This window comes from Tetrao urogallus (assembly GCF_951394365.1).
Source record: "Tetrao urogallus genome assembly, chromosome: 5".
Taxonomy (NCBI): domain Eukaryota; kingdom Metazoa; phylum Chordata; class Aves; order Galliformes; family Phasianidae; genus Tetrao; species Tetrao urogallus.
In genome coordinates, this window is record NC_136818.1 from 51,885,372 (window position 1) to 51,903,772 (window position 18,401).

An 18,401-nucleotide genomic window follows, 5' to 3' on the forward strand; every position below is an offset into this window, starting at 1 on the left:
CGTCCATGGCGGTGAGAAGGGATCTGTGCGTGCCTAGCGCCCGGCGGGGCACGGTGCGTGTGCAGCTGGCTGTGGGAGGGATGTGCGAGGGGTCCCGCGTGTGTCTACGTGTGTAATGTGTGGAGCTGGCGGGGGTCAGAACAGCGCCCAGGGGCTTGCGTGCTCCAAGGGATGTTTGCACCGGTGCCCGTGCTTGTGATGTGTGCCCGCAAGCAGGTATACGGCTGTCCACACTGTGACCTGTCCTTGGACACCCATGCGGCTGGAGAGGCTGCTTGTGGGTCCTCACCACCCTGAGCTCCTTTGCACCCCTTTGTCCCTGGGAATCCCTCCTGGAAGTGATATGTGTGGTGCCAGGGATCGGGTCCCATCCTTGTGCTTTCTGTGTCCCGCAGTGTGAGCAGCCTCCAACCCCACAAGCCCTCTGCGCCAGCATCCCCCTGCTGAGCCCCCCTCCCATAAACGCTGAGAGGTCCTCAGATGTCTGTAGTGGGTTCCCGTAGGGAGAACTTTTCTCCTATGGACCGCAGTCACAGTGTAGCCATATACGTTCCTGGTGTACGGGTGACCCCGCTCCCAGCAGGACTGTTCCCAGCCTCTCTGCTCTGCCTGGGGACAGCGAGTGTTCCCTCTGCCCCCTGGCAGTATGCACCATGAACTGTGGCCCTGGGCAGCCACACACTGCTCCTCCTGCCCCAGTGCTGTGCTCTGCTGCACACTGGGCTGTGAATGAGCTCTGTGCATACGGCAGGGGCTGGCAGGCAGGGACTGTGTGTGCAGGCAGTCTGGCAGCTGCCTGGGCTGCACCCAGCGCCAGGAGCTCTGTGAGGCACTGCTTTCATGGGGTTTTCTCTTCTCCTGCTGTAATTATCCTCCTCAAGTGATTATTACTCCGTGACCATGAGCTGCTGTCCTATAGAGCTGGTTTGGGAGCTCTGGGGTGCCCAGGGCTGGAGCATGGCTTGGGCACAGCCACTCCTGCACTAGCCTTATCCATTCCTTGGGGAGCACGGTGGGCTCTGCAGCAGCTGCTCCACACTGGGCTGTGCTCAGCATCACTCTGATGCAGAGAATGGGTGGGCTGTGACCCTGGGGTGTCTCACTGCTGCCCCACGGGCACCTCTCCCCTTGGTCCTGCTCATGTCTGATGTCCCGCTGGGCACCCTGCCCATCCCTGTGGGGTGATGTGGGGTTTCTGTGTTCTCACGAAGTCAGATCTGGTGGCTGAGCTGAGGCAGACGTGTTGCTCTCACGTGGGTGTTGTTTGCCAGGAAACTACTCGCAACATTATTGCACGCCCTCACAGGTGCTCAAGGTGTTTGTGCAGAGCAGGTCCCACCTCCAAGCAGTGCGTTTGTGGTGGTGCAGCTCAGCAGCCACTTCAGATTACCCAGAAAGGAGCTGCAACCTCGCGCCCCCAGGCTATGCAGCAGGAGCAGGCTGTCCCCGCTGCCAGGCTGCCTGCCTGTTGCACCGTGCACCTGGCACGGCGTCTGCAGGCAGCAGGCTTTCTCCCAGGTGTCCTGCAGTGCCCCCTGGGTGGTGTTGGGTTCTGCTGTTATGGGGTCGAGGCAGCAGCAGCCGGGGTGAGGTCTGAGCTCACGCTGCTTCTGTATCACACCCTTTGGTGGCTTTCTCTGGAAGCATCTCCAAAGAGCAGGTCGCCCTGTTAGGTAATTCTCCCTGTGGCAGCAGAATCGCTGCAAATTCACCGCCGTCAAATGGCTGCTTCCAGCACGGCTATTTGCTAATGAGGGCTGAATTGAGGCTGATTGCCTTGCAGTTGCTTCTTCTTTGGAAGTTTTCAGCTGATGACAGCATTGTCCCTCTTGCCCCTTTTCCCCCTCTCCGATGGGCCAAGCCCCACTGTGCACCCCACAGCACCCCATCGCTGCCAGCCCAGAGCTGTGCTTCCTTAGGAGCCTTCCTGGACAGAGGAAATTTGCAATTCTATTCCAATTTCTCCCTTCAGCTACGTCCAAGGCAGATGCTGTCTATATATTGCCATGGTAACGGTGTGTTCTTGCTCTCCGTGGAATTGCATGCTGGAAAAATATTAGTTTAAAAAACTATGTCGTGTTTGTATTGATGGAGCTGAGGCTGATAGCAGAGGATCTATTGTCCCCTGGCTGGGAGAAGTCACGGGTAACAGGCAATAAAGTCCATCGGATTGGCCTCTGGTGACCACTTCTCACCTCACACAGCAATTGCTTCCCAATAAACCCTTCTCCGCTCCTGTTTTATAGCATCCTTTAAAATAGATATTTTTGCCTTAAACGTGCTGCCACTTCGCTCCTCTGGGGTGATGCATTCTGCTGCTCTGCGTGAGGAAGGGAAGCTGCTCCCAGCTTAATTGCCAGCCCCTTACGTGTGCTTGCAAATGCCACTGCCGCAGTCCTGGAGCGCTGGTGGCAGCGGTGCAGGAGGCACCCCATGCTCACAGCTGTGCACTCTGCACAGCCAGGCTCATTACACTGCATGCATTTGCCTTGAGTTTCATGCTTCCTTATTTCATTGTTTCCTCTGTCGATGTTTTCTAATGAATTTTCCTCTGGTAGAAGCATGGAGCAGTTTGTGTGAGCTATAAAAGGAGGATGCTTAAGGGGAGTGCAGCCCGCGGGGGGGAGTTGGGGCATCCAGGCTCCAAGACTCAACTGAGCGCCTGCCTTCCTGGCGTGCATTTCGGATGCACTCGCCTCTCAAAATAGCAGAGGCGAGCATCCTATGGGGGAGAGAGGCTGCTAGGAGGAGGAAGATCAGAAAAGAGGGAAGATGAATTTTTCAAGCGATGCAGCCAAGGAGCAGCGCTTGGCACAGTGAGTGGGAGAGAAGTGAGCACACAGAGCTGGGGAGGTGGGGGGTACCCCACATTCCCCCATACGGTTTGCAGTGGGGAGGAAGCCCCAGCATGGGATGCTATAGGAGATCTGGAGCTGAGGGCTGGGCATCAGCATCCCCACCCCACATCCCAGCAGTGGGGTGCTGTGTCCTGCTGTCCCCATGCTGGGAGGGCTGAGCAAAGCGAGGTGTGGGCAGAGTTGCATCTTGTAGGACAGAGAGTGGTTGGAGAAGATACACCACAACGCTGCGCATCTGACTGCCGGCAGATAATGGCTCTGGCATGAAAACCCCAGAGAGAGCTTAGGGAGAGCAGAAAGGCTTCCCGTTCCTTGGCGCTGGTGGCACAATCAATGCTGTTTGTAGCGCTTAAAAATTTATCGCGATGCTAACCTGGGTTAGTACCTCGTAAAAGCTTACAGAGTGCCTCAAGCTCTAGGGGCTGGAGCTGTGGGCTTGATTTCTTCTTCACCAAAGAGCAATTGTTCTGAAATGAGCCCAGACAGCGCAGAGCCCTGCTCCATGGGGCATCCACACAGTGAGGATTCCTTTGCGCTGGCACTGGAAGGATTTGTTTCCCCAAGGCTGTGGAGGGCTTTGCAGCTCACAGCCTGCACTGCGGCCCGGTGGCATTCAAGCAGCCGGCTGAAATCTCAGAAAGTCTTGAAAAATGCAATAAAAGTGTAGGATGAAAGATTGCAGCTGTTCTGTCCCCCAGTGCTGAGCACAGGGGTCAGTCTGGGGTCTCGTTCTCCTTGGCGTCCCCATTAGAGGGAAGAGAGCCGCTTATGGCGTTTGCAGATGACACCAGGCTGGGAGAGATGTGAGTGTGCTGGAGCTCTGCCCCTCTTCGCAGCGGGGCGCAAATAGGCTGCGTTACCTCCAGCACTGTGACTCCCCAATAAATCAGCACCAGGGGAAATATTGCTCACGTTGGCTGTATTTAAAGAATTACTGCTCAGCATTTGTACTCTCCGAGTTTGTAGCGGAGTTGGTGTAGCTCAGGCGCTGCAAGGAGAAAAGACACAGCAGAGCCCTCGGGAGTGGAATAAGCCATCCAAAGATAGAAACCAAATATAAACCCAGACTATGCAAATCCAGCAATGAGCCCTGCGCAGCGCCGACATCCCATCTGGGAGCGGGATGATCCGCCAGCGCCATCGCAAGGGTTTCACTTGCTGTAATGACTTTCCTCTTCCTGGGGAGAAATGGAAGGGGGTTCTGAAACTTCAAGGTTGCAATGAAAATGACTTTCCCAGAAGTGCTGCCAAGTGGTCCCCAGACACCATGGGGAGGGAAGCACGGCGACACAGCATGCAGCTGGACCGTGGGGAGCCGGTGTGCTGGGCAGGGCAGGCTGTGATTTATCTGCGGGAAGAACCAAGGGGGAAAAATGGCACAAAGTTAAATGGCAGGGTTGCCTCGGCATCCTTACAAGTAAGCTTTACCTGCTGTTTGTTCCCATATTGCTGTGAGGGTCATCATTTACCACAGCCCAGTGCCGGGCAGAGCGAGCCGGGGGGCTGTGGAGCCTGAGCATGGGTTTCGGTTTAATCGCTGGGGCTGGGGAGCCTCTATTCATTCCCCACTTGCATTCATCTGTGTCCTAGTAACGTACCCCCCCTCCCGCCTCCTTCCCAACACAGGCACACACGGCTGGATAATGGCAGGAGCCCGGCAATCTCAGTCGCTGAATAGCTGTGTAATTATGAGGCTATAACGCCGAGCTGGAACTCATTAGCCATTATCAGCCGTTTCAGCAGGACAATGGTAGCACCCCGGGGTGCGCGGCTGCGCAGGCTGTACCGGGCAGCCCTACACGCTGCTCGCTGCCTCTGGGGCCATCCCGGCGATGACCCTGGCTCCTCGCATGGCTGTGGAACTGGTGGAGGCAGGCGTCAGGTCGGGATGGAGAAAGAGGTTGAGATGGAATGGGTTGGGATGGGATGAGTTGGAATAGATTGAGTTGAGATGGGTTGGGGACCACTCATGCAAAAGCCTTTCTTCCTTATTTCCACCAAGAGGTGGGACATAGGGGCTGACTGGGCTGGCAGAAGTCCTTGGGGTGTGACTTATCTCCCGGCAGTTGCTTCAGTGGTGTGAGATGGCCGAGCACTGAACCCATCCTAATGCCTGTGGGTGACTTGCAGCTGTGTGCCTGGAGCCATCCTACTTTTCTTGGGGGCAGCTGTTGGTTTTCTCATTGCTCCTGGCCTCTCTGAGTGGCTCCATGAATTCAGCATGAGCCTGCCAGACATTTGCTGCATTGCCCTGTGGGGCGGTTTACATCCAGGCAGGGGCTGCTGGCCTCACTGGGCAGCACGTTGCATTTATGATGGCTGCAGAATGCCTGTCCTGGGGGACATGAGCACTGAGACAGGCGTGCTGGGGGAGCAAGGCACCCCTTGCTGCTCTGTAGTCCCTGAGCAATGCCAACGTGCGCACTGCTGGCCAGGGGCTGTGGGCTGTGTCCTCTCCAGGGCCAGCACCCATTCCTAATGAAAAATGCAGTGATCACTGCTGTACTTTGGCCCTTGCCTGTCCGTTTTTGGGGGAATTTCCAGGTAACTGCATGGCTCTTGAGTGCTTCCATGCTGACCTCTGTCTCTTCTCTTCCCAGGGAGCTCAATGGCAACAACATCACACGTATCCACAAGAATGACTTCTCCGGACTGAAGCAGCTCCGTGTCCTGTGAGTTCCCAGCAGGAAGTGTGCTCAGCCTGCGGGCACCCAGGAGGGATAGGGATGGGGCTGAGTCCTTCAGGTGGTGCCGGCTAGTTGGCATCAGCTTTGGGCTGGGGCATGGTGGGCTTCCAGCAGGAAGAAAGAGTCTAGATTCAGATAGGATGAGCTGGAATGTGTTGGGTTGAACTGAGCTGGGCTGGGAGTGGTTAGGCTGGGTTGCGGACCACTATTCCAAAATCTAACCCCTTTTCTCTATGTCCCTCTGCAGGCAGCTGATGGAGAACCAGATCAGTGTGGTGGAACGTGGGGCGTTTGATGACATGAAGGAGCTGGAGCGGCTGTGAGTGGTGGTGTGCGGGCAGGTGGCATGGAGCAGCCAGTTCTGCTCATTGCAAGCATCCTTTACTTTTTGCCTTAACCCATAGCACATCTGTGCTGCCTGACTTCAAACAGCGTTGCTGATGCACAGCAGTGTGGGTAGCAAACCTAGTGCTGTTTCTATAGATCTTAACGCCCTTTCTGATGCCTTTGAGGTGAGGGGCAGGTTAAACACAAAGCACTGCCATTGTTATCAGTTGTGTCCTGCATGTGAACCAGGGAGCTGTAAGCTACAGTTCAGCATTCAATAAAATAGCTCAGCAGCTTAAACCCTATCAAGGCTGCTCAAGCAAATATTAGGAGCTGAGTGAGCAGCAGGTTAACGGCACAGTTAAACAGCAATCAGCATTTAACAGCTTGGAGTCCTGTCTGCATATAATTGCAATATTGTGAGTAAATCTATTAATGCCCAGCTGGCTCCCATCACCTGGGAGCAGAAGTGACCCAAAGCTGCATCCTGGGTGAGACTGGCTGCTTTCCCTCCTTACCATGACCCTTTCTTTCTTCCTACAGACGGCTGAACCGCAACCAGCTACACACCCTGCCCGAGCTCCTCTTCCAGCACAACCAGGCTCTGTCCAGGCTGTGAGTACCTCCCCTGCAAGGGGTGTGTGGGGCAGGAGGGGCAGCCCCTGGGGGGTGGTTGGTGATTATTTTTGCCCTGTCCTAAACTTGTGGTGGCCTGGGCTGGGCGCTGAGCGTGGATGGATGCTCCACATCTCTGGTCCCCATGCTGCCAGGGTGTGGTTGTGCCCAGAGGCAATGCTGGCTGTGACTGGTGCCAGGAGTTGGTGCCGGTGTTTAATGAAGGGTTAAACTGCCGTGTGGGTTTGCCAGCGTGGGATGTGTGAAATGGTGGCTGAGAGCCAGCGATGGGCCTAGGTAATGGCAGCTGATAGCACAGGCGTTCAATTAATTATCAAATGGCATTTGTTGAGCTCAGCTGTGCCGTAGCACGGCGCCAGCAACGGCCCATCCTCCAGCCGCCCGTTGTGCAACAAAAACACTGCAAAACATTAACGTTTACATTGAGTTCTGCAGCCCCCAGCAATAGGTGGCACCGGGTCCCGGAGCACTAGGGAACCTGCTGCTGGCTCTCCTGGTGGCTTTGTGACCCAGGACTGTGCTGGGGATGGCAGGGAAGGGGTGCCCAGTGCAGAGCTTGGCTAGACCATCACGCTGCCTTAGCGGGAGGTGAGATCTGAAACCACGCTGCTGCGGTGATGCCGGAGGTCATAAGGACACTCTGAAACTGCAGCAAGCACGGCTGGGGCTGTGGGGGTATGAGTCAGTGGGGAATGGGTTCAAGGTAAATTGAAATCGGCTCCGCTTGAGCTGAAATTGGAGCCTCTGCCAGGCTCTGTGCTTATTGACCTTATGAAATGGATCTGAGGTGGCCCCACCGCCCCTTCCCTGCCCCTGGCCATACAATGGCCGTGGGGATCTCTTGCAGGCACAGAAAGGAGAATCTTGCTCGGGTCAGGATGGAGGGAGGCTTATTCCACCTCCTGAATCACAGTGTCAAAACAGAATTCAGTTTGGTGCTTTGTGGTCTCCCAGCTCCACATGAGCTGCAATGAGTTGCTCAGATCTGGGCTATAGAAAGCATTTGTTGCATCAAGATAACGGATGGGTTGGGGTTTTGGATGCAGAGGGCTGTGTGTGGGGCTGGATCCTGCCCTGGTGCCCCCAGGGTGGTTCCAGGAGAAGTGGCAGCAAAAGGGCTGTGCTGGACCCATGGTGGCAAGGGGTATTGCGTGGCCTCCCTTCTCCCTACCCGCCCTAACGAGCGGACAGCTCATTAAGCAGCGCCTCTGGCTGGAAATGGCGCTGATCTGAGGTTTTGCTGGAGAGCGCCTGACCCAGGTGACCCCATCTCAAACCGGGTTTAATTAAACTGTCAGCGCCGGACGGAAGAACAAAGCGCGGCGGGCTGGGGGGTGCGTCTCCCGCAAAGTGGCGAGCTGATAAAACATGCATCTTTGCTTCCACCGGGGAAAATCACCCAGGCAAGAAGGTGACCTCTGCAGCTGGGTGCTCTGATAGAGGAGGGGGCATTGCAGTGAGCTGTGGGGCAGTTCCTCACTGCCATCTCTGTGTCTGGCCCCAAAACAGCTCAAATTGCCCTTACTAAGGCAGGCAGAGAAAAAATCGGGCGATGATAAATAACTTGAGAAAATGCAAATTGCCTCCTTCAGAAGGAGACCACGACCGCGCAGGAGGAAGCTGTGAGCTGCATAGTAGCAAAACAGGGTGACAAGTGAAAAAGGAGCTGTCGGAGGAAGGGATAACAAAGCGGGCCCTGCTTGGATGGGGCTGGCTGCGCGTGGGAGGCGTTGCTCGTGAGACTGCAGCAGTGACCGCTCCTCAGAAACCCCGGGAGAGAGAGATGGAGAAACACTGGGGCGAGATGGTGTGCCCCGATGCTGACGTCTGGGTGCAGGGGATGCTGTGCTGTACAGCCGCTCTGGGTGTTGGATCCCCCTGCGCTCCCCAACAAAGACCCTTCTGTCGGGGAAATAGTGGGGCTGGGGGGGCCGGGATGGGACGCGTCCCCCCGAATACCAATCAGGAGGGGAACGGCTGGGGGGGGGCTGCAGGGTCTGTGCGAGGCGGGACCCCCCCAGCCAGCTGGGGAGGGGGAAAAGAGGCCCCGCCGCAGCCCCCGGGAACAAAGAGTCAGTGTGGCTCGTGACAGCTCTAAGGAAACGCGGGGAAACAAATGTGCCACTAATAGGTGGGGAGGTGACCTCGTGGGGATGCTGCCAGGCGGGCGGCGAGGGGCTGCTGTGGTGCCCCGGCGCTTCCCACCCTCATCCCGGCACCGTGCTCACCCCTCAGATCTGCCCCACCACCTCTCAGCACTGGTGCACATCCCAGATTTAACTTTCCCAATGCCATTAAGGCAAAGGAGCTGAAGCAAGAGGGCCCCTCTGTGTATTGTCCCATGCAGGGCAGCCCTGTTCACCTCCCTGCCCCAGCAAATGGGAATTTACATCCTACAAGGCAAACAAGCAGACAGCAAAGACCCATCTTCCCAGTGCTGGGTGCTAACCACAGGAGCACTGCACTTTGCAGCCCTCGCTGCCTGCACTGTGCCCCGTGCCACCTTTGTTCCTCTGGAAGAGTTAAAAAGCGTTCACAGGAGCAGATCCCTTTGTCTGTGAGTTTTGGTGGCAGAATAAAGGCATTTCCTTCCTCCTGCTTTAATGGCTCTGTTCGTAGGAAGGCTCAAAGCAATTTTAAAGCATTGTGAGCAGACTTATCCTTCGGTAGTTTGATTTCCAGGACGTGGCAGAAAGGAGCATTGTGCGTTGGTTTTAAAGGAGATGGTAGCTCAGTGCCCCGGCACGCATATCCCACAGATGTGGTTGGTGATGTGCCGCGCACGGGGGTGGGTTTGGGGAGGTGTGGGCCAGCTCCTCGGCTGTGCTAAATGAATGATCATCCCAGGCTTATCCTCACTTAACCAGCCAGATATCGACCGCCATGGTCCCCCATAAGAGCTGTGGATTACAGGGTCATACCCACCCCCTCCCCCAGGTTTCTGTACTTCCCTGAGGCACTGGTCCTCGTTTGTGTGTGTATTTCCCTTCAGGACAGGAAAAGCTGGATAAATTTTTACTGCTCCCAAGGGAGCTGTTTGTAACTAAAGATGTCTCACTGTCATCTTGTCCATAAACCAGGAAATGGCAGTAGGGGCATGCAATGTGTTCCTCATCCCCCCTCCTCTCCCCCGCCTTGTGCTGATGGGAGATGGAGTTTGAGGTGGATCTGCTCAGAGAAGAGTCGTTAAGATCCCAGGGCTGGAGGTAGGATGTTTTCTCCAGGTGAGAGGAGCTTGGCTGCCCCTTGAGTGTTTGGGAAGTGATGCTCCCTCCAGCCCCCCAAAAAACCTCTTTCAGCCCCCAGACTCATCCAGTGCCAGTTTGTAATCCACATCCCTTTCATCCCCATGCACAGCAATAGGGGCTGCGGCACTCAAAGGGGCTTTTGTCCAGCCCTCAGCCCCACAGGTGGGTGGGTATTTCCCCTCAAACCTCCCCCCTCCCCCCCCCCCCCCCCCCCCCCCAACCAAGTCCTGGGCTTTTCCCAGGGGCTGGTGCTATTGTGGGTTGCCTGGGCAACAGGGTCCTGGGGATGTGGGTTGGGGGCTGAAATATTCCCACTTGGGATATTTCCTGGGGGGCTCAAGGTCCAGATTTGCCGCAGGCCAGCACATACCCAGCAAAATGCATGGATGTGCTGGGTACGAGACAGTCTGTGGCAGTGGCTTTTGCATATAGGATAAATATGGAAAAGCCATATTCCCAACGCTTGGTGGCATTTCCATCACATGCTCTCAGACCAGAGGCATTTCCTCATCCCGCTCCGCCTCGCTTGCTCTCTTCCCCACAGGCACAGCAGCGTGTTGCTCATTCCTGCATCCCGCAATTTCACAGCATCCCCGCAGCCGGGTGTTAATAAGATTAGACCCGAGCTTTAAGATGTCTCTCTCTATCCTTTGCCATCCAATTACACAGCCTGCATGCTATCTGATTGCCTGCGAGAGGGGAGGACTGGCTGGGACGGGAGGATGCAGCTGGTCTTTCTGGGTATCTGAGTGGGTTTTCTTTCTTTTCTTTCTTTCTTTCATTATTATTTTTTTCTCATTCTTCCCCCTTGGCTTTGAGCTGCCCTGTTTGGCTTTTTCATTGCTGCTCGAGGTGGCGGCTGGACAGAATTTGTTTAAATTAACTGCTTGAATGGCAGCGTTTGTGTGTGTTGGGTTGGGGGAAGCTCAGACAGCACCAGAATGGATGAGGGGGATTAAAGGTGCCTAATGGCTTCCAGATGGGCATCCCGGACTGAGAAACAGCCTCACAATCCAACCCCAGCCGGGGGTTAACCAGAGAGAAAGCAAAGCTTGGCTTCTCCAGGAGGCTCCCAGTCCTGGGAAGAAAGGGTCTCTGGCAGGACAGGCAGGTCCCCATCCCAATAGGACCCCAAAGGGATGCACAGACCCCACTCCTTGCCTAGAGAGCAGCAGGTCCTGCACTGGAGTGAGTGCAGTACTGCTGGTCCCAGCGCTGGCAGTGACACGGATGGCAATCAGGGAGGAATTAAAGGATAATTAATGCCAATCCACATGGAAAATTGCTCTCGTCAAACAAACCAGATATCCTTTTTTTTTTTTTTTTTTTTTGACGAGCTGACAAATTGGGTTGATAAGTAGCGACGGCGCTGACATGATATACCGAGACTTCTGCAAGTCATTTTCCTCTTGCCTGAAGGATATGGCAATGAAAACATTAATATTCTGCAAAATCAGCATAGCATCTCTGACAGTGGCTTCGCAGGGAAATCACGGCTGGGCTCTGCTCCCGCCCCATTGGGTTCCCCATCCCTTTGGGACAACTTTGGCTCTGGCCAACCCTCTGGCTGCCCCCTTGCTCTTCCAGTGTATGGTGAGTGCTGTGCAAGCAGCATTGCTGGGGAAGAAACCACAGGTTTGGACTGATAGGCGAAAGGACTGGGGCAGGTGGTGCGGCACAGCGCCCATCCTACAGGACGAACGGGAGCGTGCAGCTCCGCTGTAACACCCGCACTGGCGTCAGCCGCACGCGAGGTCACACAGCTGGGAAAAATGTAGGTCAGGGCTCCACGGCGGGGAGCAGCGTCTGGGGATGCTGAAAATGACTTAGCGACAACACAGCCTGCTGTAGGATGTGGGGTTAGGGGAGATGGGTGGGCAGAGCGGGAGAGGGGGGGGGCACTGCGTGGGACCGGTGGGAGCGGTGCTTCTGCTTTAGGGCTCGTGGTGCTGAGATGCTGGGAAACGAGACAGTGATTACTGGGAGTCTGGAAAAGCTGCCTCCAAGTGAGGGGAATTGCAGTGTTCGACCTATTTAGTGCTTGTGGGAGAAGGCTAGGAGGGATTTCATCACTGTCCCTGCATACCTGTGTGGGGAGAAACCTGACTGTAAACGTGTCATTAATTCTCTTTAAAAACAAAAAACAAAAAAAGCCAAAAACAAACAAAAAAAACCCCAATGGGAATGTAAAGAGAAAAAGCATGAAATTGCTCAGTAGCTGGAGGCTGAAAGCAGACAAATTCAGAGTAGGCATACATTTGGCTCTTGCACCAAGGAGAGCTGTTCACCACTGAGTGCTCAGAGGGGAGGAGGTGGACGCAGTGTCCTTTGCAGCCCGCTGCTCCCCGGTCCTCTGCCTGCACGCTCTGGGGATCTTTGTGTTCCCATCAGTAAGGCTTGGGTTTTGTGCTGGTTTTGTTGGGTTTTTTGGTGGGTGTTTTTTCTTTCTTCCCCCTCCAGCCTCTTCAACAAAGACACCTATTCTCCCCTCCCACTCCCGGGAATTACACTCCAAGCTGCCCCTCGACACGGCAAAAAGAAAGGCCGGGAGAGGAAGCGGTGTGTGGCTCTTTGTGTCCCTTTTGTGACGCTGCCGCACAGCGTGGCCACCCAGCAGCACCAAGGTAGGGCCCGAGGTGCGGCCCCTGCGGGGAGCTGGGGGTGCTCCTGGCTGAGGTAACAGTCTCGTCTTTGTGCTCTGCATGGGGGAATGGGCAGGGAAGGGCCCTATTCCAGCTGCCCTCTCAAAGCTGAGCACTGCAGGGGGGGTCCTCCCGATCTGATGGGTTTAAGCATGCTAACAGGGAGCAGCTCTGTGTACAACCCGTGTTCAGCCCTCATGGATGTTTGCTCAGAGACGCGGTGTTAAATATTTATCCTCCTTACCTCCCCCCTCCCCGCACAGCGCACATTAACAATAGCGATCGCCCGGGCCTCATCCCTCTTGCCAGGAGCATGTGGCTCCCAGACCGGGGCAGTGAGCATTATCGTTTGTACCTGTGAATTATTGATAAGGGATAGGATAGTTCTTGCAGTGAAAAAATAATGAGGGGCAGAGGCTGTTGGCAGCGCTGCTGCACATCCCTTTCCTACTGCAAAGCAGGAGGTGGGACCGCTTCCCCAGTTGTGCACAACATCTCCATGCCCTGGTCTAGCCCTGGATCAAGGGGATGAGGCTGCTGCTCCCTGGAAAAGGCGCTGCAGCCCTGGAGGAGGTTCTGTACCAGCTCAGGGTTGAGCAGAGGGCTTGGTGCCCTATTGCAGAGGGAGGTTTGTCTCCAGTTGCTGCCCTATGTAAGGCTTTGGGAGGCTGCACAGAGGCTGCAGATGACTGGAGGTATCTTGTTGTGGCAGATTCTCGATCAGGGTGTCAGCCCAAAGCCCAGCTTTGGTGCACTTAGACTCTGAATCCCAGGGGATTAGCAAGAGGGCATTATCACACTGAGCCTGGCCTGGTTTGCATCCCCCATCCCAGCCTGGCTCTGAGCCATGCTTCTGGGGGAAAACCCAGCTTTTGCAGTAGGTGCAATCCTGCTCCCTGCCTCCACTTGCAGAAAAGGCAACCCAGGCCGCTGGATATTAACTTTGAAGTGTGAATTTCAAACACCCTATGAGTTTGCAGACAACTGGTGCCGTTCCCCTCCTTTGCTCCCGGCTGTTTATGTTACAAACCTCCTGATCTCTGTATTGCTTTCAGGGGAAGAGCCCTGCACTAGCTCAGCTATGAGCTGGGCTGGGCTGCATTGCCCAGCAGCATGCCGTGGCCATTGGCTCCATCCCAACACCCCCACGTGCAGGGGCTGCATGTGAGGATGAGTCCAAAGCCATCTGCATTTTGGACAGAGGGGCTGCGGCAGGGATGGCTCACCCCGTGCTGGCCCTGCAGGTTGCCAGTGGGATGTTCACACTGCACGCCACGGAGAGGGCTGCAGCCTTTGTGCTCCACCAATGCCAAACCCCACTGAGAAGCAGTGCCAGAAGAATGGGCCCTTCTCCCAATTTACATGAAGCGATGTCCCAGATTTCTTCCCAGCCGCGAAGACGCATTGTTCCCTGGCAGCGTTTCAGTGGTGGAGCCAGCTAATTTGCAGCATTTTACATATCTAATATGTTGTCAGAAATGCTTTTAAATCCCTATAATATTTAATTAGGAGGCAGCTTTTGGCGTATTAAGTGGGAACAGGGCTGTCTAATTACTTACTGGTGATTTCATACCCGTGAATGTAATTAAGTTGGGTAGAATCATCCAAGAGATGCAGGAGCGGGCAGAGCCCCGATAGACCAGGGTGTATTTTTAGCCCACGTGTGTTGGAATTTGACTGTTTTTAGGGGGGAAAAAAATGGGGTGCAGAGCAGCACCCTGCCACCACGGTGGGTGGAGTTTGCTTCACCCCTTCCCAGAGCTGGGAGCAGGGCTGGAAGCCGCCACTGCAGGAGCTCGGCTCTGGCACGGCTGAGCCCTGGGCAGCACAGCTCCTCGCCTGGCCGGGTGTCAGCCTGGCTGGTTCGGGCTGCTTGATTCACACCTCGGAGGAATCCAGGAAGGCTGGCAGGGCTGGCTTCACACTTATTAGCAATTAAAAGCCTCAGAGGCTGGGAGTCAATTAGCTCTGAGCTCAGCAAACCCCGGGATAAGGCTGCTAACGAGAGGCCCAGCCAGCTCCCCACAGGGCTCGGCAGAAGAGCTGTTTGCTTTTTCATTTACGCCTTGGAGGAGCGTTGCAGGGCTGCGTGCCGCAGGGTGCGATGCTCCCCGATGCCCCAGCACGGCTCCCGGCATGGCACACTGCCTGCACCCAGCAGGGTCCAGCCCAGCACGGCGTATGGGGTTGCGATGGGCAGCCTGGAGCCGCATTGGCTGTGCGTCGGGCCGCGTGCCCACTCCCCTTCCATGGGTAAGGAGCTGCTGGAACAAAGGGACGGCGTGGGGAGGGGGCGGTGACAGGCAAGCAGGGCGTGCAGCTTGTTATTTTGCTTGTGTTGCTATTAGAGCTGCTGCTTTTAACTTGTTTCCCCCCTCTGAAGAGGCTCCAGGGTGGGTGGCAGATGTTTTGTTCCTCCTCTGCCTCCCACCCACCCTCCCCTCTATTCCTCAGCCAGCTCCTCTGTTAGCACAACACCCTCCCTCCTGCAGAGCTGAGGCCCTGTGCCTCTGGATATGCAGCTCAGCCCACGCAGGAGCCACTCAGCAAATCCTAGATTGCACAAACACTGTGGTCACTGTGCATCCCTATGTCCCCCTGTGCCCACATCAAGTCCTGGTGCCACTGACGCCATCAGCTCTGGGAAGCTGCATATAGGTGGTTGCCATCCTCCTGTCCCGTTGGCAGGACAGTGGCACAGCCTGGAGCTGCCCAGGTCGCATGTTGGGGTGCAGCGATTGCATCCCACCCCCTCTGCCCAGCCAGACTCACGAGGCAGCACGCAGCCTCTTTGGCTGCATGCAGGTCGCGGTCTCTCCAACACGCTGCGGGCTGCAGCACCGGGAGCCAGGAGGATAATGAGATCTTAATAGTCCAATTACATCCCATCGATTTACTCAGCACGTAATTGTCGGTGGCTGGGGCCACCTGACGAAGCTCCCGTTCTGGCTGCCAATGGGAGGGTGGATGCTCCCTGTACCAGCCAGCTGCTCGCCCTTCAACCTCCATACGAGCAGCCCCAGGAGGGGCAGAAAGAGGTTAGAGCTGCAGCTGGGCAGGGGGTGTCAGCATCAGGGTCACCCTGAGTTTGCATCCCTCATGAGCATCTGGTGGGGATGGGATGTGCTGCAGGTCCCTCTGCGGAGGGCTGATGGGAAGAGCGATCCTGGTTGGTGACAGTCTCTGCCAGCTGAGTGGTGGCTGTGCCCAGGTGGTACTTCCAGAGGCCATACAATCTCTTTCCTGTATTGTTAGCACCAATGCTTCGAGCTCTACTGTCCTGCACACAGTGGGTGGCGGATGGCAGCTGGCAGCGCGCAGACTCCTGCTGACCTCAGGGGTGGCACTTTGAGTCAGAGACAGTGCTGCCCTGTCCCCTTGGTCCTGCTGTCAGCTGGGCTGGCGGAGCCCATTAAAAATCCAGCAGCCTGACATCATGCTGGCGCTGCGGGGTGCTTGCGCTGGGTGCAGCCACTTCTCACCTGCGCCCACAGGGCTGCGATGGGGAACCCTGGGGGGACGTGGCTGTCAGCAGCTGATGCGAGTGCTGATGGGTCTATTGATCTCCTTCGATGCAGCAGGCTCATTCTGTCCCTTCACACTTGCTCCTGTCATCTGTCAGGTGGTGGAGGTGGTGTGAGCTGTGCTGGTGGGGCAGCCCCTGCTGTTTGACCCTGTGCCCCAGGACAAATGGCACATGTGGGGACAGCAGGCTGCGTCACAGTGCCATGGTCCTGTGGCTGATGGTCCCTCACAGGTGTCCTGGGGAACTCACAGCCTTCTCCGACAAGATCTCATCCAGTGCAACACCCACAGTCTGGGGTGCAGCAGCATCTCTTCCTGCCCAAAAGGCCTGTGTAGGGTATGGGGTCCCCTCCACCGCTCACCTTGCTCACCCCAGCGGATGCTGCCAAGTTGAGGAGCCACAGCACAGAGACGGCACGGAGATCTACGGTACAGGGATCTATAGGGTGAGGATATGGCACGGGGAGCCGCAAACTGGAGGCTGCCAGGCTCTGCAGCACTCAACAGGCAGTGGGGGGCTCAGGGGCCACGGGGGCCGACGCCACTAGGAAGCGATTACCTCCCCGCTGCGTCCAGCCCTAATCCCCTGGCGGCGCGCAGGGAGCCAGCTCTCCAAACAAGGCTCAATCAGGTTAAAGTGTGAAGTCAGGATTAGGAGGGAGAATGGGAGCGTGGTAATAGCCCCGGCCTCCCTGCCACCGGCCCGCCAGGCTCTGGCAGTGGAAATTAATGCAGCCAGGGTTTGTTTGCCTGAGTGGACTCCCCACTGGGAAGTGATGTCGAACAGTTTTGCTCGGGTGCCCCGCTAAGCGTCGGGCAGGGCGGCGCGCCGGGGGGTTGGCTCCTGCCGCCGAGCCCCTGCCAGCCCCATGGAGGCATGCACAGTGCCTGGCACCGCGTCTGGCACCGCGCCGCGCTCCCGGCTCAGCGCCGCAGCACTGCGAGGAGCCGCGTGGTCCCCGTGGCCAAGGGCTGGAGAGGCTGCGGGTGAGCCAGCTGCTTGGGGGTCAGAAGGAGGAGCTCCTGAACTCAGGGCTTTAGGAGCGCTGGGCAGGAGTGTTGCGCGGTGACACTAGCACGGCTGAGGGTGCCGCAAGCCGTGTGACGGAGAGAGGCGAAGCCGTGCCATCTGCTGTTTCCTCGGTGCCGAAGTGTAAAGCAAACATAGCTGGGAGCGATGCAACACCAGGAGGGAAGGGGCCGTGCCTCGTTCTAGTGCCGGGCACTGAGGATCCCGCAGGCAGAGCATGTGTTTGTTGTGTTGTCGTCAGCTGTGTGACTGCACGGGCAGTGAAACCCGGCACTGGGCATTGCTGAAAGACTCGCATCCAGCATCTGTCCCACTTGGCTTTGGCACCTGAGTGGCAGCACTTCATTGGTGTGCCTGTCACAAAAAACTGCAAAGGGGGGAGGCCTTGCAAAGTGCGCTGCAACCCCTCATGCTGCATTGGGCTCCTGGGCCTTAAGTGAACAGCTTGCAGGCTGTGGGTACGCTGGGACCGCTGGGCACGGTGAGTGTGGAACCATGAGCCAGATTTGTCTGGGGGATCTGAATGCATTGCTGGGAGCAGAGTGTGCTGGGAACTTCCCCTGCTTGGCCACACTGTGACTGGGTAAATGGTGAGAGATAGGAGGCTGCATCCATGGCAGTGCAGTGCAGTGTTTGCATGGTGAGTGGCAGAAGTGAGCATGTGCTGGGGGTACCCAGATGGCTGTCTTTCTGGGGGATTCCTTCCTCAAGCAGCCACAGTGGAATGTGAGTCCTTATTTGGGGGGAGAGAGGGCTTAGAGCAACACTGCCTTCCTCTCTGGGTGCCCAGCTGTGTGGTGAGCCCTGGCCCCATGCAGCTCAGAGGGGGAATAAGGCTGGAGCCATGGCAGGATAGTACCACCACACCAGTACCCGTACCTGTACTGATACCAGTACCACATGCACTCTCTGGAGCCTGCATCCCACAAAGGTGCTCTCCCAGCAGTTGGCTTCCAATGATGCAATGCGGTGGGAAGGAGGCTGTGCATCCGGTCCCAGATCACAGCCATGCGGTGTCTGAACATCCCACTAGTGCACTGATTGAGACTGTTTTCCTTGGCTTCTCCTTTCCTTTGTGCTTCAGTGCAAGCAAGGCTGATGGTTCCCTCTGGAACCTTCCCATAGCAGTGGTGCTTTTGGCTGAGTTGAAACTCCAGCTTGGAGACTTCCAGGTATTTTGCACACACTGGGCAATGCTTGATGTGCTATCTCAAGGAATTAGGAGTATGGATAAGAACATGGATGCTGTCCCACTGTCCTGACCCGTTTCCACTGCAGTGGGATGTCAGGAATGAGCAGAGCAGGCAATTACATGGACAGTGATAAATTAATGACCCCATTATTTGTGCCCTCTCCCGCATGGGGCAGGCTCCATGGGAATGCCTGCAGGAGCCACTGAGTGTAATTACCAGTTAATCAGCGGGACCTGTAATTACAGCAGACACAGG

At 56.3% G+C, this 18,401-nt stretch overlaps 1 protein-coding gene across 1 annotated transcript in view; it reads left to right on the plus strand.

Annotated features, from left to right (window-relative positions):
- SLIT1 (slit guidance ligand 1) overlaps positions 1–18,401 on the plus strand; it is a gene marked incomplete at both ends in the record, with an annotated part of 29,615 nt that overhangs the window by 328 nt on the left and 10,886 nt on the right. Inside the window, 3 exons of the mRNA XM_079536410.1 lie at positions 5,459–5,530; positions 5,793–5,864; positions 6,416–6,487. Of these exons, the coding sequence (XP_079392536.1) occupies positions 5,459–5,530; positions 5,793–5,864; positions 6,416–6,487 (216 nt within the window). The remainder of the gene's footprint in view (positions 1–5,458; positions 5,531–5,792; positions 5,865–6,415; positions 6,488–18,401) is intronic.